Source organism: Mesoplodon bidens, assembly GCF_964165515.1.
Source record: "Mesoplodon bidens genome assembly, chromosome: X".
Classification (NCBI taxonomy): Eukaryota; Metazoa; Chordata; class Mammalia; order Artiodactyla; family Ziphiidae; genus Mesoplodon; species Mesoplodon bidens.
In genome coordinates this window covers 138,374,736-138,402,308 of record NC_138163.1, presented here as the reverse complement: position 1 = coordinate 138,402,308, position 27,573 = coordinate 138,374,736, and the positions used below count along the sequence as shown (strand labels likewise).

The window sequence follows — 27,573 nt, the reverse complement described above, 5'->3', positions numbered from 1 at the left end:
GACACGGCTTCTCTTGGTTCGTAAGAATTCAACCTCTTTCTGTTTGTTTTCTTCATGAACCTATATTCCCTGCAGTGGTGTCTGTTTGGACATATCTACTTGTATCTTTTAAAATGTATGGACAGTTTTGGTTGCATTCTGGGACATACAGTCTTTCCTTCAGGTCTTTTTATATATTGTTCCACGTTCTTCAAGCACTTCCTGTCTGACATGGAAAAATCTTAGCTTCCTAGATTTTTTTTTCTGAATATCTGTAGAATTTTTTCCATAACTTAAAATCGCAGTAATTTGCTAGACTATTTCTTTGTGAATTAATCTATGTAAACAGTGCCTTCGGTTTCACTGTGCTATTTCTGTCTCCAGGTTCAGATTTCCCCGTATTTCAGAACTTTAACCGTGAATACACCTTTGACTATTTTTTTCCTGTTCATTCATTGTTAATTTTGGCAGGGCACCAGTTTAAAGATGGTCCATCTCTTCTCTCTGCCTCTCCTACTCACTTTTCATTCTCATTTATTTCTGAGGCTGTCCACCTACTTTTCATTCCCATCTCATGTATTATCAGCTCCTCCTTAAACCCTTATAGCTCTTCTTTAAATTCTCATTTCAGAGAAACACTATTTTCCTTAATTGCTTTGATTTCTCGGACATCTCTTTGTTCATGATCTTTGTTGGCTGTGGTATGTGCCTTCATCCATCATGTCCTGTTCTTTTTTTTTTTTTTTTCCTTGCAGCATCTCTTCAAAGGCCTCTGGCCAGCTACCAGCTTTTAAAATCATATTATTTCTCATGTTTGAAGGAGACATCTATGAGGACCAGGTACTAGACTGAGCAAAATCTGGGGCAATGGGCAGACGGGTGAGCTAGGTAGGGGGATGGGCCGCTTGAGTTGCCGGCTGTGGCTCCAGGGGTTTTCCTAACTGCACCGGGCCAGTGGGTGAGTGCTGACAGCAAGCTGTCTGGGCTCAGCCTGAGGCTGTGCAATTCGCAGAATGTGTCACAGTGCTTATCTCACCTTGACCTTACTATCTTCACCAGGTAAGGATGAGTAGTTGCTCGGCTAGGTGACCTCTTGACTTCTCCACTTTGCCAAACCCACGGTCTGCTTTGAGCAAAGGTGGCTTGTGGGCTTTTTTCTTACTAATTCTTCCCCCGCCCCCATCCTATGCCAGGATGGAAGCATGACGTAGGGAGGCTTCCAAAACCAGCCCTCGCACCTTGACCCTGCTCTTCTAAGCAGGGGTCATTGCTTTTCCTTTTAATGTGCGTTGCCCACGTTGGGTAACTCTTGAGTTCTGCCGTTTCTGCCCGAGTCACTCAGAAGAAGACGGCTTGTCTTGGTGTCCCCATCACCTTCACCCAATTCTCATGCATTTGGCCATCTTTGTGCATGTGATCCAGAAGATGTCTAGTTTCATCAAAGATAACATTTTTATTGTTTCTTATTCTCTTGGTTGTGTTGGGTTGGTTTCATAGAAGAAATGGGATGGAAATATGTTTATGCAACCATTTGAAATTGAAAGAGTAATTCCTTCCTTTAGAGCCACCTCTTATTTTTCTCCCCAGTGAATTTGATACCATAAGGGAGGTGGGGGGCTTGAAGAGAATGTCTAACATACTTATATTTAAAATGTCACATCTCTTCTGCACAGGTCTGCCTGTCTCTGTCTCTCTCTCATACACACAGAACATTCTATGAGGATATGATGGCGCTTTTTAACGCTATATGTGGACAGTCTGTGTAAAAATACTAGTTACTAAATGAGGATGGAGAATTTAATTCCTTATGGAGAATTTTAATTCTGTCAGAGGAATGGTATGTAGCCATAGTAATTTTTTTTCTTTAATTCAAAACAAGTAGGTTGCATATGTAGATACCCACATTCATTTTTTTCTAAGCTATTTTGATTGAAATGTACCAAAGGAAAGATAGACAGATAGATAGATGGATAGGTAGATGATGGAAACATAGATGACAGATAGATAGACCGATCTCGGTATGTAGATGTATGTATAATATTTATTCCTGTTCCTACGATCATTTCTATTTTCTCCTTTTCCTTCCAATTTTCTCCGTAGAAGGCATTTTCTCTGTCTGAGTTCAACATGCTCTTGTGCAAAAGTCTGTAGGCCCAGATTAGCACAGCAGGTATTTACATGAAACAGCAGGGAAGGATCATCTGGGGCGTGCGACTTAAGTTGGCAATAGGAGAAGGGTTCCAATTTGTTGCATAAATCATCCTCAGAGCCCCCAAGAGTGCCACACGCAGGCACTTCTTTTCATTTTCAGTGTTTAAGATCACCTTTTAAACACAGTTAAAATGAGGCAAAGTGTGTAGATTTTTGAAAAGAGGTTAAAGAGAGATGTTGGTTTTGATACCTCTTGCTTGTAGTAGCTGACTTATTTCAACAAAATAAAAGGTTTAGAAGGAGAGAGGGTTACTCTTGCTCAGTGGGTAGGGAAAACATGCAACACTGAAAAATAAACCAGTATAAATCTCAAAATTCATACCACTATGGTTGGGTGGAAATTAATAGATATCACTTAGTAACTTTATATTATCATGGATTTGTAGTGAACTAAAACAGGGCAACTTTAGGGGAAAAAGTCATACACTTAAGGGAGAAATAAACCCTGTTTAACTCTGAGCTCCATATATCCCCTAAGTATGGATATTGTTTCTTCCCCTGACTGCCCTTTCTTTCTTAATGCAGAAAGGTTTCTTTTGAATATTTCACAACAGACATTTTTTTTAAGGATGGCATATTTGAGTCAGCCATCACCACGGCTTATTTGAGAATTAATCTGAAGAATTAATAAACTTAGAAGTTTATTTTGGAACTTTCTTAAAATAGTGTGTAACAATGTTAGTTTGGAAATGACTATCCAGTGGTGAGTTCAAAGAGTTTATGAGTGCTGTTGTGGGTAAATGTATACGTTGGGGATATAATATTGGCATTCTTCTGGGAAAACTCTGAGTCTGGTAAGTGGAGAAAATGGAGCAGAATGATGTTTCTTTTCTAAAGTTTCTGCAAGCCACCATCCAATTTGGATTATGATTCGGAAGACTAGCCATTCCAATCCTAAAAGGTGTATGTCAATTTCTTTCTGTGAGCTCACCCCCTCCAAACCTCAAGGTAAGGAGAGCGGGTGAGACACAGCGAAGAACATCACACAGACATCTACCTTTTTAATATTTTATCCAGAAAACCCTGAGCACTCAGCATGGAGGAAATCTCAGGACACTGAACCGTCCGCCCTCTGGGTTGCATTCCCACCGAGGACATCAGTCTGGAGACCGAGTCTTTTATGAAGTAGGGCTACAGAACCAGCCCCATCTCTACTGCCCCAGGAAAAGTGGTCCAGCATGGCATCACCCTCATCTTCAGACCCCAGACAGGAGCATCTGTGCCATCCTGGAGCTTGGAGCGTGCCCTAGGAGGTGGCTTAGGGCAGGATGCCCCAGCCCAACCTTGGCCCACCACTGAGAAGAGCCAGCTGAATGCTGCTACTGTAGGGGTGGACACAGAAGGACACACTGCCATGGAGAAGGATCCCCACAAAAGGGTTAAAAAAAAAGATGAGGGTGATGTGCTTCCCTGCACTCTCCTGGAGAGCCCAGGGCACCTCATTTTACAACCTGATCTTGCTGCCTTTGTGCTGCCCACGGTGGCAGCAGGCTCGCTTCCGGCACCTGATAATTAAGTAAAAGGAGTTGGCACTCGGGGAGGCTATGCATGCCCACGGTCAGCCGCCAACCTCTCCAAGGTCCCAGGAAGTCCCCACTCAGACCTCCTTCCTCTGCTGCCATGCCTCCTATTCAAAAGCCTTCACTGTCACTAACCCGCCTCTGCTTTCCTTGCATCCACATGTGATTCCCGCTGATGAGCGGGTCTCAGCTAAAAACGAGGAGGAAGCGCTCTGGTTAAAGAGGTTAAGAGGGGAAGTCGTGTTCTCCAGGGCATCTGCGTTTTTACAAGGGGGATTCACGGACATATGTGGCCACATCACCACGGAGTTCTGTGCAGAGTGACAGGGCAGGAATGAGCCTGGTTCAGTGCAGGGAGTGAGACTTGGGGTCAGAAGTATTCGTCGGGGGCTTAAAGCATACATGCACGTGGCTGTTTCCTCGGCTGTAAAAAGACGTCTGTTTTGATGAGCAGGATGTGAAGAGCTCTAGGGAGGATGGAGGTCTGAGAGAACTTTAGCTACTCGGCCGTGCTGGATTTGCAGGATTCAGTGCCCATTCGGGGTAAATGCCAGAACACTTCATGAGTTGTTGCCTCTGTGCTTGTCCTCCACCCGGCCGGACTCTCAGCCTGTCCTGTCCTTCCCCTTCTCTGTGGGGTCTCATGTTTCGAAAGAGAAATTTCAACTCTGTCCACCAACCAGGGTTCCTCGTTCCCTTTAGGATCAAGATACAACTCCTTCACAGAACTCTACCCTCTGGAGTTCTGAAGCATGTCCTTCTCTTTCTAACCGCTTTGAATTGTTCAGTCCACAGAAAACGCCAACAAAGACAAGAGGCTCCCTCCTGGATCCTTTTTGCCCTGGAGAGACCACCCTGTCTTTGGTCTCCTGATCAGTAAAACTTCTCGGGAATCTTCTCCACTCACGGTGCCAAGCCCTTCACCTTCATCTTCTCCAGTCTGTCCTTGGTCCCCAGAACGGATCCTGTCCAACCTCAGGTAACTAACTAGACCTTATGTCCACTTCTCTGCCCCGATTGTCCTTGGTCTCTTGGCAGCGTGTGAAGGTGGACTTTCAACTTTTATGAAGTTCCAATCACTTCCTTTTGACCTGTTTTCATTGGACACCTTCTTGTGTTAGGACCCAGATTCTCCTAAAGCTATGCATTTTCCTCTAAGCCAAGCTTTGGCTTATCTTGACAAACTATCACCAGAAATAGACTATAAACCATGAAGTGATTTGAACTCCTTCTCTTTTGTCTCTTCTGTTGGTTCTTCTCACCAACATCACTTATTGCTATGTAGGCGAATGCTACCAATATTTTATTTTTAAAGATTTTTTTTTGATGTGTACCACTTTTAAAGTCTTTATTGAAATTGTTACACTATTGCTTCTGTTTTGTGATTTGGTGTTTTGGCCCCAAGGCATGTGGGACCTTAGCTCCCTGATCAGGGATCGAACCCACACCCCCTGGGTTAGAAGGCGAAGTCTTAGCCACTGGACCACCAGGGAAGTCCCTATCAATATTTTTAAATGCACGTATTTTACATTAGCAAATGGACTGACTTCATCGATTCACTTGGCATACTCTAAACCCCCAGTTGAGATCTTTATCCATCTCTTGTCCAAATTACCTATCTTGCTACAAATACAGGAAGCTCCTTTTATGTGAGCTAATTAGAGGAACGCGTTTGGGTGTTGGTAAAAGGTACGGATAACACTGGAATCTGGGATTTTATCTTAGAGCCAACTTCCACAAAGCCCTTCTCTTTTGATGCCTTCTGTAGTTTCCTCCTTTTGACTGTTATGACTAGTGCTACAATGAACATCTGTGTACAAGTTTCTGGGTGGGCATACTTTTTCATTTCTCTTGAATACTCACCTATGAGTGGAAATACTGGGTACTGTATGGTCAATCTATATTTTGCTTTTTAAGAAACTGGCCAAGCTAACTTTCACTGCCTCCTGACTCAAGCGTAAATGCCGGTTCTGTTGCAAGGCCCCCTCCTTGACCCTATGAGACCCAACTTAAATTAAATGCCCACTGCTGTTCTCCCTCAGACATGTTCTTCTACCTCACAGCCGTTGATAGCAATTTGCAATGGAATTTTCCTGTGTGTGGTTCCTTACCGTGTCTCCCACACTAAATTACACATTGCCTGGGGGTCAGAGCATGCCCATCTGGTTTACCATCACTAGGAAACAAGAGTCACTGTTTTGTTTTGGGTGCCCCTAGTTATCCACCCCCACTAGAGGCATTGGGTACCACTAGTTATCCACTGCCCCACCCCCCAGAACTCTTGGGATATGCTTTGAGCTACTCCTTCCGAAGAGCTCTGGCCAGAGAAAGGCAGGTGAGTGTTCCTGGCTACCAGGAGGGAGTGGGTAGCACGCGGATCTACAGGGACTGTCACGAGACCAGAGCTGCCCATCTGAGACCTTCATCAGGACGCGGGGGACAATGCCACCAACAGGCTCAAGGCTGACTTCCACCATCCTGGAACTCAGGAGGCAAGTTCTCACTGGATGCTGTCAGGGTGGCGGGCGTGGGAATGGGGCGTATGGACAATTACACAGTCAATTACAGTTTGGAGGGAAAAAAATCAAGGTCCAGAAATGAAAGAAGTCGTCTCAGGGAAAGGAATGATAGATGAAAGCCTCAGATCCTCATCCTTGAGAGCACTTAAAAAACCTGCCCTAATAATAACCAGAGGCTCTTCTGAAGGGACCGTGAGCCTCGGGATAGGATGACTATCCTTGAGAACACATGCAGATGATCGTCGCCTTAGATCCGGCCTTGAACTGGCTAATGACTTGCCTCATCGACATGACTGTGCATTAGTAAGGAAATGAGCAGAGAATAAACAGCTCATCACCGGGCCTGATGAGTGTCTGCCAAGAGAGAACACTCAAGAATGACATTTCACAGTGTTTTCTTTTCCGAAGGTAGCTTGAGAATACTGACAACCCCAGCAATGAGGGAGCTGTCTCAGGCACAGATAAGAGGTAGCTTTCAAAGGGCTTCATATTTTCCCACTTAGTGGGCGTCTCAAACTTGTTTAAGGAAAATATTCTTCTTGATAAAAATGGATGGTGCGGCTAAGGCTGGAGGGTGTTCTGTGGGCTGCCTTAAACAGCGTGGGTCCATGTTCAAATGCAGGGCTGCCTGGGCCCAGGCGGGACCCGTACGAGGCAGGTCTGCACCTGGAGAGTGGTGATGGGACACCAAACGTCCCTGACACTTTAATTACTAAAAGTCTTCTTTCTTCCCCTGTGGTTAAAGGCAGCAGTGCTGGGAATGATGAAGCCTCCCGGAGTGTGCCGTGATGATAACTTGTACCTTTAACCCTCAGCTCCACCGCTGGCCTCACAAGTTATGCGACATAATCGTGCCTCAGGTTCCCCAGAGGTAAGACTTAGAGGGGATGCAGAAAGGACTCTCAGCCACTACAAGGAGTGGATTCTGACACAAAAGAGCAAAAGCAAAGGCGCAGAGATGTGCGTTCATAAAGTGCCTAGCAGCTCATGATCAGCAACTGACACGTTACATGACCTACTTATGCAGAAATATGGAGTCTTTTGCAATTTTCAAGTGATCAGCATATGTGAATACTCTGTACTAATTGAAAGTGTTTTCCACGAGTTTTTCATGTTTCAGCAACTGTGTGTCCGTCTGCCTTCCTTCTGTAGGTAAGCACTTCCCCACAGGCAGGCAAGGTGAGCCGGGCGCTTCTTGGTTCTGCCTGCACAGAAGGCATGGAGCATGCGCCCTGGGCAGAGGTGAGGAGGGGGTTCGCTCCAGGGACCTCGTTCTGCTGGTATTCCATCCGGGCCCTCTGCTGATCCCCTGGTTCTTAGGTCCCGTGGTTCTGGGGGTTTGTGACTTCTGGTGCACTTGATTCCAGGGGGTCGATCTCCCCCTGGATGATATCAGTGTGCCTAGCTTCCAGCCTAACAGACAAATCTTAATCCTTTTTAGATGCACATACCCTGCCTCCAAGTCATTCCTGTGGCCCAGCTGGCACTGGCTTCTCCCCCGTCCTGACGACCACGCAAGCTCCCCAGGTCCTGAGCCCTCGCTTCTGGTGGTGCAGTTCCTGCCTGGGCATGACTCACTGATTACAGGGACTGCTAAGCCTTCTCCTTTTTGTTGGATTAGATGGAGACGACCCAAAGAGGGGAGCCTGGGAATATGGGAAGAGATAATGGCCGAGGAGTCCAGGGAAACGTACAGCAAAGCACAGACTCAGGGAGAGGTACAAAGTCCAAACAAGATCCAAACAAAGGAAGCCATTCCTCAGAAGACCACAGACCAAGGACAAACCCTTAACAGCAGCTAGAGAAAAGAGATAGATCACCTTCAAGAGTAGGGACAATAGCTGGCTGTTTAGTCAAAGCTATGAAACTCAGGTAACAAGGAAATCATACCTTTAAAGGGTGAAACAAAATTAATCTCAAACCAGAATTCAGGATCCAGTGAAGACATCCTTAAAAAGAGTGGTGAAATAGACAGGTTCAGAGAAACAGTTGAGAGAATCTGACATCACGAGACTCATATGTAAACATTAAATGGCATTATTCATTGACTAGAATTTCTAGAAGGATGATATGAAAGCTTATGGATAGTAGGAATCCTTTTGGTTTCTGACTTTTAAACGGAATGCCGATTTTACCACCAATTAGAGCACTGACTTGGCTTACAGAGAGATAGGTATTCGTTATCATAAATATCTATCCTTATCTGATTAAGACCTTGAATATGGAATGTATGCCAGTTCTTTCCTAAAGTGGATTTTGAAAACATAGCATTTTAAGTGACTTTGCACAATATATGAATACACCATCCCTCTGACGAGGTTTTCAATAGGCCAATGTATACTACGGCATGTTTCCCAAGGTCTCATGTTTATTAAAAGAGATGTAAAATGACGTCATTTGCAGCAACACGGATGGACCTAGAGATTATCAAACTGAGTAAAGTAAGTCAGACAGAGAAAGACAAATACAGTATGATATCACTTATGTGTGGAATCTAAAAAAGTGATATTGTACAAATGAACTTATTTACAAAACAAATATACTCACAGACACAGAAAATAAACTTATGGTTACCAAAGGGGAAAGGCAGTGGGAGGGATAAAATTAGGAGTTTGGAATTAACATCTACACACTACTATATATAAAATAGATAACCAACAAGGACCCACTGTGTAGCACAGGGAGATATACTCAATATTTTGTAACAACCTATAAGGGAAAACAATCTGCAAAAAGTACATACATACATATAACTGAATCACTCTGCTGTACACATGAAACTAACACAACACTGTAAATCAACTATACTTCCATTAAAAAAAAAAGAGAGATGAGAGAATATTACGATTCTTAAATACTTCTTTATACAGTAATTTTCATCCCCTAGAGAAACACATTGTTAACCTATTGGTAAAACTTGAATATATTTTAATGTAAAAATACTCTTTTTCATATAGTGTTGTAGAAAGCCATGTGGACCTTGGGAAGCATGGGCATTTGCAGTGAACAAAAGCAACACTGTAATACCATGCTTTAACACCAAGTAGGCGGCTTCAGAGTCTCTAAACAGCTCTGTGACAGGCACCCACCACGGGGCGGGGGCCCGTCCTGCCCCTTGCCACGCAGGCTTGATGCTAACCTGGTACTGAAGAAAGATTTGGAAGCAACTCAAATATTTTTATGACTGAAATGCAACAAGATAAATACCCTGAGATGTGCTCCTCTTCAGTTTTTTATGACTATGGAGCCTGGCATAGAGTAAGGAAATAACAATCCTGAATTAGTTCAATCTGGATGACAGTTATTCTGATGAAAACAGTTACAAGCAAGAGAAATATCCAATGACGAATGAAGGTGACAGAAAGCAAGTACTCCACTGTACAAGATACGATCTGTTAAGGAGAATCACGAGAAACCAGAACATTTTGAGGCGTCCTGAAAATCTGCTTTCAGACCGTGTGAGCTGCTCAGACAACAAATATCCTTGGTAAACCAAATATCTCCAACCAACAAAAACCAGTGGAGAATGCCACATGGACTCTGACACGGGAATAACTGTAGCTGCCATTTTATAAATCTTTCATAATGTGCTAAGGATTCGCATCCCATGTGTGACCTCAATCAATTCTTTACACCAACACTGCAAAGTATCCAGTAACCCCAATTCACAGCTAAGGCGTCTGAGGTGGAAAGGGGCAAAATAAAGTGACACCACTAGTCAGTAGCAGAGCTTCGATCTGAATTGAAGTCGGCCTAATTTGAAACCCCTTGCTCTTTAATTCCCATTTTCCCTTTACAGAAGATGATGATCGTGATGGTAATAATAATAATAATAGAAATAATTCTACAGACTGTTGGTGCTAGACTTAGGTCAGAAAGCCTTTCTGTAAGGCCAGGGAGGTTTGAACTTTATTCTGTGGAATAGTAGAGCGTAGGCAGTACACGATGTGAAGCAAGTAACACCAACAGGCAAAACCTCATTATTCTTTGTTATAAAACTTGTTATCGTGTTCAAATTTGTTTTTAAAATGTGGAAACAGCGTTCAAAGCATGCCAAATTCCGCATCAAACCGTCGATGATATTCAAAGGTATGTGCGCTGAGGTTTCTAAACGCTGACTACCGTGGCACAGCAGAAGTAATTCCTATTTCTTAGTAAGTCAATTGTCTTAAGCGTTACGTGGGTGTCTTCCAGACCTTTTCTCTTTTCTATAAATCACTGAACTCTAACTGAAGACTTATGAGGTGGAAAAACTCTAATAAGTAGTAATTAGTACGTTCTTAGAAGTGTTCACATGTTTCATTTAAGTGGGATGAAGAAGAGAATGACCGTGTCATCCCTCGGTGGCTGTCATCAGTACCGAAAATCCTTCTGAAGGACAGGCAACATATGAGCAAACAGGTGCAACTTAGGGCACAAAGCAGCGTAACTTCTATTAGTCCCTGAAGGTCCTAATGGAACACACTTTAAATGAGCTAAGAAAGTAAGACAACGACTCTTTTTTTTTTTTTTTTTTCAGTACGCGGGCCTCTCACTGTTGTGGCCTCTCCCGTTGCAGAGCACAGGCTCCAGACGTGCAGGCTCAGCGGCCATGGCTCACGGGCCAGCTGCCCCGTGGCATGTGGGATCTTCCCAGACCGGGGCACGAACCCGCGTCCCCTGCATCGGCAGGCGGACTCTCAACCACTGCGCCACCAGGGAAGCCCAACAACTACTCTTTAAACTTTCTTGGCAGGACTCATTCTGGTCTAAATTTTCATTATTATACCTCTATGAAAATGATGGATTATTCAGTGGAAAAACACCACCGAAATGTTGTATTGCTTCAATTGCTTCAATCAGACTCACGTAGAAAAATAAGAAAGAATATGTGGGCTTTGACCACACATCCGTATTCCTCTTTCGTACCAAAAAGTACCAAGTGTTTGTATGCAGAGTTGGCTAAAACCACAAAAACACCACCACCACCACATTTAAGACCACGTTCACCCTAGAGAAAAACTGACCCTGATCTACATCATTGAGAGGCATTAAACCTGTTTGTCTTATTCGTGCAAAATGGCTTAATGATTAGAAAACATCAACACAAATATTTTGGAAGAATGAGATACCAAATCACGTACGTGACCATTTCACTGAGAGCCTTTCTTTGCTGTACGCAAAGACAGCATGGTTCACCTAAAATATGTAAATGCCTACTATATATAAAATAGATAACCAACAAGGACCTACTGGACAGCACAGGGAACTCTACTCAATAATCTGTAATGACCTATATGGGGAAAGAATCTGAAAAGGAATATATATATAAAATCAAATCACTTTGCTGTACATCTGAAACCAATGCAACACTGTAAATCAACTACATTTCAATAAAATTTTTTTTAAATATGTAAATGCCACTTTACCATGTAAGTACTGTTTGGGTTAAAAAAAAAAGAAAGTCAGTCATGAATGTTTTGCATTTATGTTTTACATTTGTTAGACGATGATTTTTTTTAAAAAAAAGGTAAAATCATACTCCCATACAAATAAAACATGAACAAGTAAGTGTCAAAACTTTTATTCAGTTAAACTCACTGGTGAGGGAACAGTAAGCTGTTACAACCAATTCCAAGGAGAATTCAAAGAACAGACACGTATACAGCAATCAAGAATGTTGAAATGGGCCTCCCTGGTGGCGCAGTGGTTGAGAGTCCGCCTGCCGATGCAGGGGATACGGGTTCGTGCCCCGGTCTGGGAGGATCCCATATGCCGCGGAGCGGCTGGGCCCGTGAGCCATGGCCGCTGGGCCTGCGCATCCGGAGCCTGTGCTCCGCAACGGGAGAGGCCACAACAGTGAGAGGCCCGCATACCGCAAAAAAAAAAAAAAAAAAAAAAAAAAAAGAATGTTGAAATGAATTTGCTGAAATGATGTAAAATTGGTCCACAGCCAGAGACAACCATGCACAGATAGTCATTCCACGTGACAATCACATACATCACTATCACCTTTCTGAGTCTCACAGAATTGAAAATTAGCTCAAGGACAATCAATAACAGAGAACACCGGGGCGGGCCAGAAGCGGGGTGTCCACCAGTGGAAACACCCTGTGATTGTATTTTTCCCATTTTCAATGTCTCTCACTATATTCCCATCATAAAAGGCTGAGTAAATCTACTAAAAGCAGTTATCACCAAAGTGTAATGTCCAACAAATTGTTCCAAAAATGGGCTACGGCTCTCGGTGGTACCAAGGATGCCCTCTGAAATCCAATTCTATCTGCATCAAAGAATGTATTAAAAAAATAAATGTCCTTAAAGGAAATGATTTCTCTGAGGCAAAAAACATTCTCAAACGTGGATATGCACCTCGATATAAGACGTAGGCTACCATTATGTTCACACTGAAAGGAAACAACGGAAGACACAGTTCACGGGCAGTCTCTCAGCAGAGGTCCACAGAGATTTAAGGGCACATAAGGAATGTCAACATTTGCTGATAAAGAGAATGATTTATGAAAACCTCGTCCTTCATGCGGATTTCCCACTCAGATTGCAAACCAAACAGAATTACCATTACCACCTCACTTTTATTAGTTGCTAGCGCATGTTAGGATGATACACTGAGGAGTGATACAGCACACAATGTATATAAATATAATAAATATGTACATACACATATATACGTACAAGCATATACATATATGTATATATATTTTACATTTTCCAGCCAGGGTTGAGAACAACGAAGAAGAAAAAGAAATGAACCCAAATTATTCAAATACTAAACATGACTATTCAAGCGACAATTTCCATCTGTGCTCTGGGCTGTCTCTCTTTTGCTTTCTGTCTGTCACGTTACAGTTCATTGACCCTTTAGAGAGCGTGGGCCAGGCCCTTGTGGGATGAGAAGGCTTCCCAGGCTGAAGGATTGTCCACATGGAGGCCTGGGAGCTGGGCTTTCCTCTGCCCTTGTCCTGGGCAGCGTGGGCCACACGCGTGGGCGCAGGAGTCTCTCACTCGTAGGGCGGCAGACCAAACAGCTCGGGCTGGAAGTCCTGCAGGGAATCCAGCACGAGGGTGGCCTTTGTGGTCAGGTCTCGGTTTAAGTTCCCGTCGGGAACCATGACCACCTGCATCCCAGCTGCGAGGGCGGCCTCCACCCCATTGGGAGCATCTTCAAAGACCAGGCACTGTGGGGTGAGGAAGAAAGAGAGGATTGAGACGGCGTTCTCTGTAACCACACGTCTAGACTGGGCGTTCATTGCCCGCACCACCATCAGCTGAGTCAGCTCGGTGCTCTGCGTGACACAGAAACGCAGTGGAGGCAGTCCGGTTTACGGTCTGTGGGGAGGAGAGGGTGCTGGCCCTTCTGCGGTCCGAGTGCGTCCCACCACACCACTGTATGGGGGAGAGGTCCATCTTGGCCCCAAAGTGTTACCGAAATGTGGCACAGCTGAGTGGAAAGACTGGATTCTCGGTTTACAAATTTATTTTAATTGAATCATAAGAATCTGTTCAATCGATAATTGACCATGCTGAGCATGAGAGGAAGTTGTGAAAAGTAAGAAAAAATACGCTTTTTAGGTGTAAAGTGACTTCAGAGCTGGCAATGTTTCAAGTACTGCAGTTTGGAAATTAAACCCTTAGGATGTTTTAGTGAAAAACTCAGCCCCTGGGGGTACCCGTCACGCACCAAAAATCTCCCGAACGCAAAGACTGAGTACCAGGTGTGGCATCTGTTTCAGCTTATTCAGATGCCACCTCTCAACGGGAGTGTCTGCGCCCCGTTCGCGTCAGGAAGCTCCTGAACGTGCCGTCCTGTGACCATCGCTACCACGAGTTTCACATCAGGACTTGCTCCAAATGCGAGGCAGAAGTCTACCCAGCGGTGAACGAGCATGTCACCTTTTTATCACCGTCCCTCCGAGGAGAGCACCCACTGAGAAAGTTTCCCTTGGCTCCTGGAATTGCACACTGAATGTGAAAGCAGCTTTAGTCTTTTCCATTAAGATTCTGTAGGGGCCGGACATGTATAAAGAGGGCTCCGCCCGGCACCTCTGAGATGCTCTCCTGTGCTCCTTCTTCTCCACAAGTGCCCGAGGACGCCCAGGGGGTGGCCCGGGTTGGACCCTGACAGTCTCCCCCTCACCTCCTCCCGGCCCCCCTGCCATTGATCACAATGACTGCCCCCAACCCCACTTCATAGGTTGCTGCGGTCCCAGCCGCATGTGCTGGTGACCTGGAAATGGCTCCCGGGCACCAGCTGCCAGGTGCAGCCTGACGCTAGAAGGTCTGCGTCCTCTGACGTCTTTAAGTCAGTGGAAAACGCACAACACACACAAACACATACACACGCTCTCACACTCTTACTGCTGGTCTGCTCTGGAACAGGTTCGCTGACTTGTTTTCTTTCCCTCCCTCCTTCCCCTTCTCCTGGAGGCTGAGCCATTTATGAGCTGACTCCCCCCCTCCAGGGCCAAGGTGAGGACCGAGTGAGTTACTACCGTCATGACAACAGGTCAGCACTAGGCACCGCACACAGCGGGCTGATGCCTGGGACACAGCGCTGAACTGGGCGGTCCTGGGCACACGGAACACCCAGTCCCACTGCCTTCCTGTCAGGCTTCCTGCAGCCCCCGGCTTGTTTCAAGCTGTCTGCCTCTACCGAGAGAAAACGGTTTCCCTCTCAGGGGGGAATGACTTCGCTTAGGCCGTCGAGGTGCCGTTTCTTAGTTATCTCATTCGGAGAGTTCCTGCTGGTGACGTTACTGTCCCTGACTTTTTAAAGTTATGATCTGACCGTATTCTAAACGTCCCTGTTGTTTTACCTGGGACCATGGACAGGCACTTAAATGTCACCTGCTGACATGTCGTTCTTTAAATACATGAGATTTTTAGGCTTTGCACAGGCCACCTGTGAGCTTTCAGTGGGGCGGAGGAAGAGATTTTGTTGATTCCTTGGGGTGACGGTGCTTGGCTCCAGTCGTGAAAACAGCTTTGATTTTGTACTTGTGAGAGGTTCCTTCCAAGGAGCATGTGGGCAGGTGTGAGGGAAAAGTGGTGGCTCAGAAACCGTGGCACTGAGCAGAACAGGAGCCCAAGACACCTGTCCTCATCTGAGAACAGTGGTCAGCCCACTTGCACCTGACAGCTCACCCACACGCCCTTTAAGCTCCAGGAAATACAGAGGAATGTCCACATGCCGTTTAAGCTCCAGGAAATAACAGGAGGAATGGTGGCGTGATCAGGAAAAGCTCCACAGGTACTTATGGCTCATACTGGCGGCGTAACCGACACACCCTGTTTCTGAAGGTTTCACTCTTTCTGCAGGCGCGCACCTTCTACTGGTTTCAGTTTCCAATTTATCCTGTCCCCACCTAATTCTGGCATGAATCACCCCAACGCAGCACGGAGATGTGACACGCGATGTTTAGGACGCATGCGGCAGAGAGAAGGGTGGCAGGCGTCAGGGAGGCCAGCCTGAGGACGACAGGGAGGAGGGGGTGTGAGGCGTGTGCAGCAGGAGGGCCGTTGCAAGTGTGTCCAGGCAGATACGTAAGGCTGGGCGCTCGAGAGGACTTGGGGCAAAAGCCCGGCAGACAGGACGGGGAGTTTGCGCAGAGCCTCTTGATGGCGACTGTTCTGAAAGGTCAAAAGCGATTGTAGTCTGTGTTGTAAACATGGTGGGAAGCATAGCAGAAACCCTGATTGTATACATTGTGTCAGGAACTCCTAAAATTCCTTTCCTTTGCCTCCTCTCCTGCGGCCTCCTCCTCGCCTGGTAGATCAAACGCCTTCCACGAGCGCCAGCTGGACTCTTCCCAAGGGCCAAAAAGAATTCGAGAAGTGCAGAGAAGTTAAAAGAGAAGTTGATGTTTTTAAAAGTAGATTGTGATAGGGAAGAACAAATACGACCCCGTATTGGACCTGCGTCTTTAACTTCAGCCTTTGTACGCTATTGCTTTAGCTTCCAGTTAAGAACGTTGCCTGTAGCCTGAAATACACAGGAGAGCCCATTCTCAAGGCTCTGACCTTTAAAGGTGTAACACCTTCCCATCCAGGAAGAGATAAAAAGTTGCAGAACAGAGAATACCATTTGTCTTATTGGAGCTTTACACGAACACTGCGACCTGACCTATGTGCACAGCTGCGAGAACAAAGGATTCTGGCACCAAGAAGTTTGCAGCGACCATCCACGCTGCTTCTTCAGCTTGCCTCTCAAAATGCTTTGCTGAAACCCTAGCACCAGCGATGGGTCCAGGTGGCCGACCCCAGCCCCGGCAGCACACGGACAGCACTGGGGTCTCAGCCATGGGACAGCACCGGGAATCGTAGGCCCTCCCCTCCTTCTTACAGGAACAGAGATACAAAGCAGAACAACTAGATTTTGGAGCACCTGTGAAAATGCCTCAAAAGGTTTTCATGTGCTCATTATGCTGTGCCCTGATTCCTAAGACCTAATGGTCTCCTAAGCACCACTCACAGGGAAAGGGACCCAGAGCCCAGAATCGTGGACACTGTACGAACAGTCACCGCACGGCTTGTCTCTCTACTGAAACCAAAGAATAAACCTTTGAAAGCTACCTGGAAAGACTATGCCTGTTCATAACAGGACTTAACAGTTACATAAGCTAAAGCAATTCTCAGCTCACACCTTACACAAACAAAAAGGAGGAAGTATGTTTTCCCAGCAAGTCAGTTTCTAAAGGCCACATGTGGCTAACAGGCGCTGGCCTTTGTCTCTCTTCTTCCTTTTCAATGCTTCGTTGTTCCCTCAGTGACCAGCCTAGCCCTTCCCACCCGGAAGGGACTGGTTGCACTTTTAACCTTAACTCGCTCACACCTACTTGTGAAGTGTGACTGCGGATGTGTACTTTGGTGTCTGCCGAAGAAACGTCCCTGTAAGGAAAGGCTCTGCAGGGCCTGCAGCAGGTGCAGAGGCCAGGGGAGAACGCCCGCCCTCCCCCACCTGCACCTCGGCCCTCGGCCCGAGATCCTGTGGACGGGAGTGGATGCAATCGTTTCACCAGTGCAGTGAGTTCTGGAGCCCAGCACACACAGCAGGTACCCCAGGACACACTTCCAGTACTTCAAGGAAGCTGCCGGTCAGGGGTCCTCGTCTCACAGCTCGTGCCTGGCTGTGAGCAGGCAGGGCTGCGGGGAGGCGCCCTCTCACTGTGCCAGGCAGGTTGTGGGTACGTGAGGAGCGCCGGCTGAGTTTGCGGAGGTGGCGGGAGCGCCCTGGTCGGGACTCAAAGCAACACAGGGGCCCGCAGAGTGTCGCCCTCGAGGGCAGCGGCCAGCCCAGCCCTCTCCTGTCACTGTCATGGCCGAGGGATCTGAGCCTGGGAAGCTCAGAGGGGAGCTGAAGGTCACACCGGCAGGCAGGTGACAACATTCGGGAACTGTGCCCGGGTCTCCAGAATCCAAAGCTCTTTTTCACGTTACCAAGCTGAAGGCTAAACCGTATCTGAATTCCATCTCCAGGAGAGCAGATAAGCTTAATTAAACTGCAGCCTGAGGGGTTTAATTCGGGAAGAATGACATTTCCAACCACCGGGTAGGTGAAGGCAAGTATTTCGGGGGCTTCGCTCACAGAGGCGCCGAACCCACTTCTCCGAAGGCGCTCGGGCTCAGGAGCGCCCTGGAAGGCGGCCCACGTCCGCGGCCTTCGCCCACGCTGCTCGTCTGAGCCACGGGCTGGGGGCAGGGTGGCCAGGAGGTCCTTTCAACAGGAGCATCAGGGAACCAAGATGGCTCATGTGGTAACTATGGAATTGCACAGAACCAACCTTCGTCTGACGGTGGCGGAGAGAACGCAGGGAGGTGGATGGGATTAGGGAAATCCTTCAGAGGCAACAGGGAGTCTGATGGACAACGCCCTGGACGCTGAGGCAAAGGAGAGTCCGACCTTTCTGATGCGGAGGGCGCTGGGACTGCCGTTTCGGTGGAGGGAAAGAGAGCTTGCTTTGTGACAGCCTGGGTTTGAGTCCACTGTGGGAGGGTCTGGCAGAGAGATGAGGGGCCTGCCTATGTCGTGGGTGAGCGGAGCGGGGCTGGGTGTGAGCAGAGGGGGGCTGGGTGTGAGAGGAGGGGGGCTGGGTGTGAGAGGACAGGGTGTGAGAGGAGGGGGCCTGGGTGTGAGCAGAGGGGGGCTGGGTGTGAGCGGACGGGGTGTGAGAGGAGGGGGGCTGGGTGTGAGCAGACAGGGTGTGAGAGGAGGCGGCCTGGGTGTGAGCAGAGGGGGGCTGGGTGTGAGCAGACGGGGTGTGAGAGGAGGGGGGCTGGGTGTGAGAGGAGGGGGCTGGGTGTGAGCGGACAGGGTGTGAGAGGAGGGGGCCTGGGTGTGAGCGGACGGGGTGTGAGAGGATGGGGCCTGGGTGTGAGCGGACGGGGTGTGAGAGGAGGGGGGCTGGGTGTGAGCGGACAGGGTGTGAGAGGAGGGGACCTGGGTGTGAGCGGACGGGGTGTGAGAGGAGGGGGGCTGGGCGTGAGCGCACGGGGGCTGGGTGTGAGAGGAGGGGGGCTGGGTGTGGAGTTGCAACCAGGAGGAGGGAAAAGGGGAGACAAGGAGGGGCCCGAGGCAGCCTCGCATTTCTCTGAGATGAGCAGATGGCCCAGGAGGGATGGAGCTTCAGCGACAGTGGCGGGCAGAAGGGGAACCAGGTGAGCTGCAGCCCCAGAAGCAATGTCGGATCCGTCTGCTAGGCATGTCATCAGATGGCCTGGGGCCCCCTCCCCTTACGTCCAAGGCATGGTTTATACACTGGGCTCCCACACGTTCAGAGTTAGGGCCCTCACGGTGCTTTTCCTCATCAGCTCAGGCCAACAGGGACTCATCTTCAATCCCATGCACCTATTCCCTTCAGGTCCAGACCCACCTGAGATAACACCTGGTAACTAATTTTACATTTCAAACAAGTACAAGTGTATATTTTAAATGGTACACTTCTCTGGAACTAGTGAACTTTGTCCATGTGATTACCTCGTCTCTAGGGAAGGAAGCCTTTCCTTTTGCTCAGGAACACACAAACTTTGACATGAGGTCACTCTGGTTCACTCTGAAGCCTCTCAGGGGCCTGGCATTATGTGTATGCAAATTTAAGTACCCCCTAAAGCAGCATCCATGATTTTTCATTATATATAAAGCCGTGGATAATCCAAATCTAATCACTAAAACAGTTTTCAGCTAAACCACAACTTTTAAGTTGAAACTTCCATTACATCATTGTTTGCAGTAGATTTGATTCTATACATTAATTTTATAGTATCAAGTTCAATTTTCACAGTATGAGACACGAAAACTTTGAGGAGGTCTTAAAGTTTTTTGATTAACTTTTGATTAACAGTGCTCATATCTAAGGTTTAAGTTTTACTGGTCTCCTTGTTCTTTGTCAGTGAATTACCCATAAACAAGTACCACAATATTGTGATATCAAATATGTATACACTTCATTACATGTTTACTTAAATAAACCTTTAAGTACTGTTGTAAAAATGACTGAAGTTTGCATGTGTTTTGCTGTTAATTACTACTTTTGTTCATGTTCTTCATCTTTTTATCTATCTATCCATCCATCCATCCATCCATCCATCCATCCATCCATCATCCATCCACCCATCCATCCATCCATCATCCATCCACCCACCCATCCATCCACCCACCATACACCCATCCATCCATCCATCAATTCATCCATCCATCCACCCATCCATCCATCCACCACCCATCCATCCATCCACCACCCATCCATCCATCATGCATCCATCCACCCACCATCCATCCATCATCCATCCATCCAAGCATCCACCCATCCATCCATCCCTATCTATCTACCTACCTACACACCCACCCACTCATCCACCTATCTATAGGTAAAGTAGATTCTAACTGTGCTGTGGTCTTCTACATAAGTGTCTGATGCTGACGTCAGTATCCCTTGAACACTGCAGAGCTGCTGTCTTACTGAATTACTTTTAGTCTGAAAATAAAAGAATAAAGCCAGTACTGAGATAAACATATTCATAACAAAATCCTCTAGAGTTACAGGCTAGATACATGAAAGAATCACACCCCTAAATGGATTCCTTTTCCTTCTGAGGAAAGCCTTTGAAAAATGTAGTATTTAGCAACTTGGCGGGCATGGGCGGGAAGCTTCCTAAGGAATTCTCTGTCATTTTATTCATGAAAACTACATCGTGAGGCCCTCTCAGTGTCCATCTTAAAGTATGTGTGTGTACATTAAGTGCTGAGCAAAGGACTTCAAGATAGCTCAAAAACCTTCTTCTCACTTTCTCTTTTAATAATACACATTCTGTGTCCACCAATTTGTCAGGAACCACTGAAAAGCCCAGCAAGGCTCTCCAAGGCTCTGCGTATTTTCAAGATTCATAAACCAGTGTTCTTTGTTTCTAAATGGTCATCAGAATACTTTCTTTCATCTTCCTACCTCCTCCACATATTCAAGTAAATGGGCAAAATCAGTGTTTTCCTCGGCCTTCTGCACGAGGCTTGTGAAACACAGGTTTGACTCAAGGCCCCTATTAGTTTCACGTGTTGAGAGCTGAACTATGACACCAGCTTTGAAGATTATCCCCCTGCATGGCTACCATGTCGAAATACATACTATGGGCCAAATTGTTTTCCGCAAGGTTCAAACGTTAAACCCTAACACCCAATGTATTTGGATACAGGGTCCCTAGAATGCTTTTCAGGTGATATGAGCCCCAAGGGGGCCCTAATCAGAGAGGGTTAGGGTTCTTCCAAGAGGAAAGGGAAGCTGCTCTGTCTGGCCCTGCCCTTGCGCTCAGAGGAAAGGCCACGAGAGGACAAATAGCAGGAAGAAAGCTCTCACCTGAGGCGGAACCTGCCAGAACCCTCACGATGGACGTCTGGCCCCCAGAACCGCGAGGATACGCATGCCTGCTGTTCCAACGACCCAGCCTGTGACAGTGCGTTCTGGCCACCCAAGCACACTGTTACAATACGCCTAACAGCGAGCTGTGTGTAATCTCCACTTAGCACTCTCTCAGAGGAAGAACCACTTGGAGGTTTCTTAGATCACAACCGCTTGCAGTTTGGGGAAAGGAAATAAATGTTTCCTGGATGACCTAATTCCACAAATGCCTAGAAGAGCAGAAGCACAGAGCGTTTTGTCTGCCTTAAGCTACTGAAGAGGCTTAAGCCACAAACAGAATTATCACAGGACGGAGGGCGTCTCTGAAGACCTGCGGAAGTGATTTTCCACTCCACCCGCAAACGTTGTGTACAGGAGAGGCTGACAGTTACTTTGGGAAGCGATACACACGCAGGGAAAGCCTACGTAATTACTGGACCCGGAGGGGGTTGAACTCTTCGTTCCCCAGCGAGGGGACGGACAGGCCGCAGTTCTGGGAGTTGACATGTCACTGCCGCCGATGCAGGAGGCGTCTCTTCAGTCCTCTGGATGCGAACAGCTGTTACTTAAGGCCCAGCCACCTGTTTACAGATGATGACAGGCCTATGAAGGCAAGGCCCTCCAGGATTTACTCTCTGGTACTCATAAAGACACCTGAATGCTGCGAACCCACTGAGTGCCCACCAACCGGATGAAAGCTTCCTTTTACACACAACCGTAGCTCATTCAGCACTTCTGGAAGTGAAGATGTGCTTAATTCCAGGGGAGGCTTCTGATCTTTCCCTTCATCTCTCAACAGTCATATTAATGTTCATTTCTAAACATCCATCAACAGAGGAATGCATAAAAAAGATGTGGTACATATATGCAATGGAGTATTACTCAGCCATAAAAAAAGAATGAAATTGGGTCATTTGCAGAGTTGTGGATGGACCTAGAGACTGTCATACAGAGTGAAGTAAGTCAGAAAGAGAAGAACAAATATCGTATATTAATGCATATATGTGGAATCTGGAAAAATGGTACAGATGGTCTTATTTGCGAAGCAGAAATAGAGACACAGACTGTAGGGAACAAATGTATTGGGGAAAGGGGTGGGGAGGAACTGGGAGATTGGGATTGACATATATACACCACTGATACTATGCATAAAACAGGCAGCTAATGAGAACCTACTGTAGAGCACAGGGAACTCTACTCAGTGCTCTGTGGTGACCTAAATGGGAAGGAAATCCAAAAAAGAGGGGATATACGTGTATGTATAGCTGAGTCACTTTGCTGTACAGCAGAAACCAACACAACATTGTAAAGCAACTAGACTGCGATGAAAATTAATAAAAGAATAAATAAAATAAAGATAAACTGTCTACTAGGACGTCCTTAGGTACGAGGTTTCCAGAATGTTCTTTGATGCAGCAGTCCAGAGAGATCTACTGCAAAAAGGAGATTCTTCACATTGAATGAGGGACTGGAGATTTGTGACATACAAAAATCAGCATAAAAAAAGTTTCTGGAAGGACTTCCCTGCATAAACCCATTGTTTCAAGTCTGATGGAGAAGTCCCGCAAACGTGGAAATGTGTCTTCAGAGAAAACCAGTGAACGTCCCCCCAGACTAGTGCTCTGAGCAAGACCTTTGGGAAAAGCTTCAGGAAGGTACACCTGACCGTGGCAAAACTCACACTAGTGCAAACAAAGTCCTCGGCCTTGTGTTCCTGGAACAGTCTGAATCCTCCCTGTACATAGCAACTTTAACGTAAAACGCTTCTCATGAATAAAAGCAGATGATGCAAACGCTCACTTTCAACGTCAACCAGCTCTGGCTCTCGGGTTACGCTTTTATTTCACTAGGAACGGAAGTGCGTGAAGACGTAAGCAGCTCTGGGCAAAGGGTGCCCAAGAGGTCGTGTGGTCAGGTCCCCCCAGAGGGGCAGGGGACACTGTGGAGACGCATGAGGCCCCTGAAGGTGGGCACAGAGCAGTCAGGAAGGCATCCTGGGTCCACGTGGGCCAAGAAACATTCTCGAGAAGTATAAACAGCAAGCCCTGAGTTTGCAAGTCTCTTGTTGGGGTTTACAAATGGGGGGTGGGGCATCTACTAGCCAAGGGTCCAAGCTGACCCGAGCCCTCTGCATCGTGTGGATCCCTGTGTGGCCACAGAACCACACCCTGGGCTTCTGCTTGTCGGACACTGGCCAGTGGACACTCAGCACGGTGGGGTGAGAGCCACAAAAACTACCCAGGACCGGGGCGCTTTGTGGCCCTCCAGGGCCCCCAACACGTGCCCCAGGGACCATGTGCTGTAGGCGCTTTTAGCTGCTGGTAAAAGAAACAGCGCAAGTACTATTTACCTTCAAAACAGACTATAGCAACAACAGTAGTGTTTGCGGGCAGAACAGTCAAGTAAAGGAACAATAAATACAGCATCGTATTCGCTTTCTTCCTCTACCCTGAGAATATATTAGTGGGGTGAGAATGCTTCATATCCCATGCATTTACCTTCTTATAGATTTCAATCATTTCAGCCCGACTCAATTTTAGTGTCTAATAGAACAGGGGTAGTGAAGAGCTCCGACTCACAGGCACTGACGTCATCCCAACTGGGTGAGTCCTGGTCCGGCCTGGACCCAGGCCTGTATGCGAGTGTGGCCGTCAGCCTCTTGGGAACCAAGAGCACCTCGGGACCTGGACACAAGGGGCAGTGAGTGGGTCAGCCTCCTGGGAACCAAGAGCACCTTGGGACCTGGACACAAGGGGCAGTGGGTCAGCCTCCAGGGGACCAAGAGCACCTCGGGACCTGCATACAGGGGGCAGTGGGTCAGCAGCCAGGCGCTGTGCAGAGACTCTGGAAGAATCAGGAATGTGAACCCCTACAGAATGATGTAGAAGCAGCAAAGAACAACGTAGAGAGAGAAAGTCAGCAGCAGAGGGCCTGGGAGAAGCTTTATTCCTGCAGCAAGTGTCATTTCTAACATTTCTCATAGTCTTATCCCCATCTTGTAAGTGGGAAAACTGGAACTGAGAGTAGGTGCTGCGGTGGGCAGACTGGTACCCAAAGATGCCCACCCCTGAAGCCCCAGAACCTATGAATGGGGTCCCTTACATGGTAAAGGGGACTTTGCAGATGGGCTTCAGGTTATGGAGCTGGAGACAGGGAGGGTGTCCTGGCCGAAAGGTGGGGGGCTCCTCTAGCCAGGTGTGCCCCTAAAAACAGAGCAACTTCTCTGGCTGGAGGGGGAGAGACGCTGCAGAAGGAGTGATGCCAAGTGTGAGCAGAGTCGGATGCACCAGCGCTGGCTCTGTGACGTAAGACCCACTGTCAGGACCAGAGCGAGACCTCAAGGGGCTGAGGGCGGAGCCCAGGACACCCAGCTAGGAGACGGGGACTCCAGTCCTACCTACAAGGAGCTGGGTTCCACCAGCCACCTGATGAGCCTGGGCATGGTCCTTCCCTAGCACCTCCTGGGAGGAGCCCAGCCAGCCAACATCTTGGTTTCATGCCTGTGAGACTTGGAGCGGAGGACCCAGCTATGCCAGGCCCGGAATTCCAACCTACGAACAGTGACGTAAAAACCTGCATTGTTCTAAGTCCCTAAACTTGTAGTCATTTGTTACGGCAGAGGTGGAAAGGAACACGGGCAACTAGTCCAACGTTAAAAACCAAAATTCACATTTAAAATTCACAGAATTCACCTAGCTAACTGTGGAGAGAATAATACAGTATACAACCAGCACACCCTCTGGTTGTGCTAAGATGCCTTCAGCTAATAAAACCAACCATGCTCTAATTTGCCGATGGTCCAGAGAAAGGACCCTGGCAAGAAACTCCCAACCCAGTGGCCAGTCTTCTTTATTTGTGCAGAATTCACATCCCAGTTCCTTGTGCATTCACCTGGGGAGTGATGCTGCTGTGTTTTAGAAAACAGGGAGGGATTCCATTTTCATCCAGTTTACGCCCAAGACTCTTAGAATTAGGAGAACTTTGAAGAACTGGTCCAAGACCCCCAGCGTCCCTCAAAGAGATTTGGATCCTCTTGCCAGCATTCAGGACAAGCTGTTGCCAAGTCTGGACTTAAACAAGGGGGGACCAGTCATCCCCACTGGCCTGGGATTAGGTGGGCTCCTGGAACACGGAGGTTCAGAGCTAGCACCGCACAGGATCTGGCCGATGGCGAGGACTTAGTCACCCTGGTTGAAACAAACAAAGGGACGGGGATGTAGCCACTGTGGACGCCCTCTAAAAAAACCAAGGATCACCCTTGAATCTGTCAGGTGCCGTCCGTGGAAATCACTGGGGACTATTAACTCAGTATTTGTTTAAGCTAGCATACGAGTAATCCAGTGTTTCTGAGGTATCTTGTTCATTGTCGCTGCCTAAGAAGCCTTTGCAGACAGACTTTTTTTACCCCAGTACAGCAGCCCCCCTTCCCCGCTGATGACAGGCTAGTAACACAGAAGAGGAAGCTAGGACGGAGGCCTGGAGTCACCAGTGAGGGAGGAAGCGGCCGGGCGAAGGGGTGCGGTCAGGAGCCAGGCAGAGCGACACAGAATCAGAGCCAGCGACACGGACACACACGTGGTTTACGGACATTCCAAAGGCAAAGGTGGGAACGGAGGAAGAGGTTCTTAGCCCTGGCAGTTAAGTGTCATTGCGCCCCGAGCCCAGCAGAACTCTGTGTGTCTATGAAGGTTATCTGCAGGCACGACAATTTAGTTTTTCACAAATCCGAGATACAACTCATTCTTCTCAGTGTCTGGAGCCCTGTCAAATTTTCATTCTGTGAGGGTGGCTGAAAATAGACGGGTTATATGTACAGGCTGTTACAAGGGCCTAATGAGAACCATCATTCTTTCAAACTGCCGATATGTGGAGACTGCACAACCACACGTACAAACACACAAAGAGCCGAGAAAACACGCGGTGCAACACAGGGATCACAGCGCCTGGTGAGGCCCGGGGTGGGGGTGGGGGTGGGGTCCCTAGGGCTGGCACGGGACCAGCTGGCTCAGGTGGGAGCCAGACCAAGGACTCCTGGAAAGCAGGACTCCCTGAGGCCCCGTGGGAGATGAAACTGCTTGGGATGAAGGCAGGACTTGAGGTCATTCAGAAATGCAGAGGCCGGGCAGCTCAGCAAGCAGAGGCCTTGCCGCTGGCCAGCCAGAGGCTGAATATTCACAGGAAGAAGCAAGAAAGTGACGATGGGGAGTTGGGGGAAAAAAACAGGGACCGCTCGGGGGTGAAGGGGGCCCAGAACATGCCACGGGAGCCCAAGGATCATTCTGAGCTGAAGACATGGGAGAATCAACAGCTGCAGGGAGAGGCTTTTTCTAAATTCTCCTTATCTTCCTAAAGGCAAAGGCTCCCTGAAGAATTCAACTGCCATAAATCCCCTCCCCAGGAGTTTTACAACCGGGGAAGGTTGACTTTTATGGCTGAAGAGAAGTCTGCACAGGTCAGAGCCCGGATAAGAAATCCTGTAAACAGACGACGTCATACAACTACCACGTCTCGCATCTGTTCTCCTAAGAGCCCATTCATGTTTCCTAAGAGTCGTCTCTTCCACCAGAAGCACCCCTCTGTCTCTCCCCAACCCCTATTAAGATGGTATACGAGCCCCAGGTTCTCACTGCCTCCTTGAATCATATTTTTCTGGGAACTGCCTCATTCTTACACAAACAGAAATCTGTATTTTCTCTTGCTAATGTCTTCTGTCCGTTTAATTTACAGGCCCCCAAACACTGAGCCTAAGAGGGCACAGAAAACGTTTTCTTCCCCCCTCAGCAATGGAATTTGGGAAAGCAAGCAACCTAGTCCACAGAAAGTCAGTAGGGATACCAAGCAAAGGCAGGTTGCATGAAAGAAAAGATGTGTAATGGGAGGAGTTATGAAAGGAAGAGTTGAGATCTTTTTTTTTCTTTTAATGAAATAAGGGAGGCCCTGGTACATCAAGTTGCAAGAGACATGAAATAATACCAAGACCAGTGACCAGAGGCCCCCGTATTTTCCTCAGTGGTTCTCGGTGACAGGAAAAGATGGTCATGAGGCCTGGGCAGCAATGGCCAGCGATGCAGGCTCCCTGAGGCCCCGAAGGTGGCTGACTATGGCCCAGTGACTCTCCACACCGCCAGGAGAAACTCCAGCACCACTATGCCCCTAACGGGGTGTTCAGAAGTGAGACACTGACTAAAGAGCATGCAATCCCCCAAAGACAGAAGCACAGCTCATCTCACCTGGCCGCCAAGTCTTAACTTTCTTTTTTTTTTTAAATGTTATGTATTTATTTATTTGTTTATTTGGCTGCTTTGGGTCTTCGTTGCTGCGTGCGGGCTTTCTCTAGTTGCGGCGAGTGGGGGCTACTCTTCGTTGTGGTGTGTGGGCTTTTCACTGCAGTGGCTTCTCTTGTTGCGGAGCACGGGCTCTAGGCGCGCGGGCTTCAGTAGCTGTGGCTCGTGGGCTCTAGAG

The 27,573-nt window shown here is 47.6% G+C and overlaps 1 protein-coding gene across 4 annotated transcripts in view; it reads right to left on the bottom strand.

Moving 5' to 3' along the window:
- The window catches only part of LOC308608562 (pseudouridine-5'-phosphatase-like), a 442,308-nt gene that overhangs the window by 359,241 nt on the left and 55,494 nt on the right, over window positions 1-27,573 (bottom strand). Inside the window, exon 4 of one of the 4 annotated variants that reach the window (XM_081221791.1) lies at window positions 12,123-13,404. The exons of the other annotated variants lie outside the window; for them this stretch is intronic. Within the exon in view, the coding sequence (XP_081077917.1) occupies window positions 13,228-13,404 (177 nt within the window). The 3' untranslated portion in view covers window positions 12,123-13,227. Of the gene's footprint in view, window positions 1-12,122; window positions 13,405-27,573 lie in introns of those variants that run through there. 4 annotated transcript variants of the gene reach the window in all.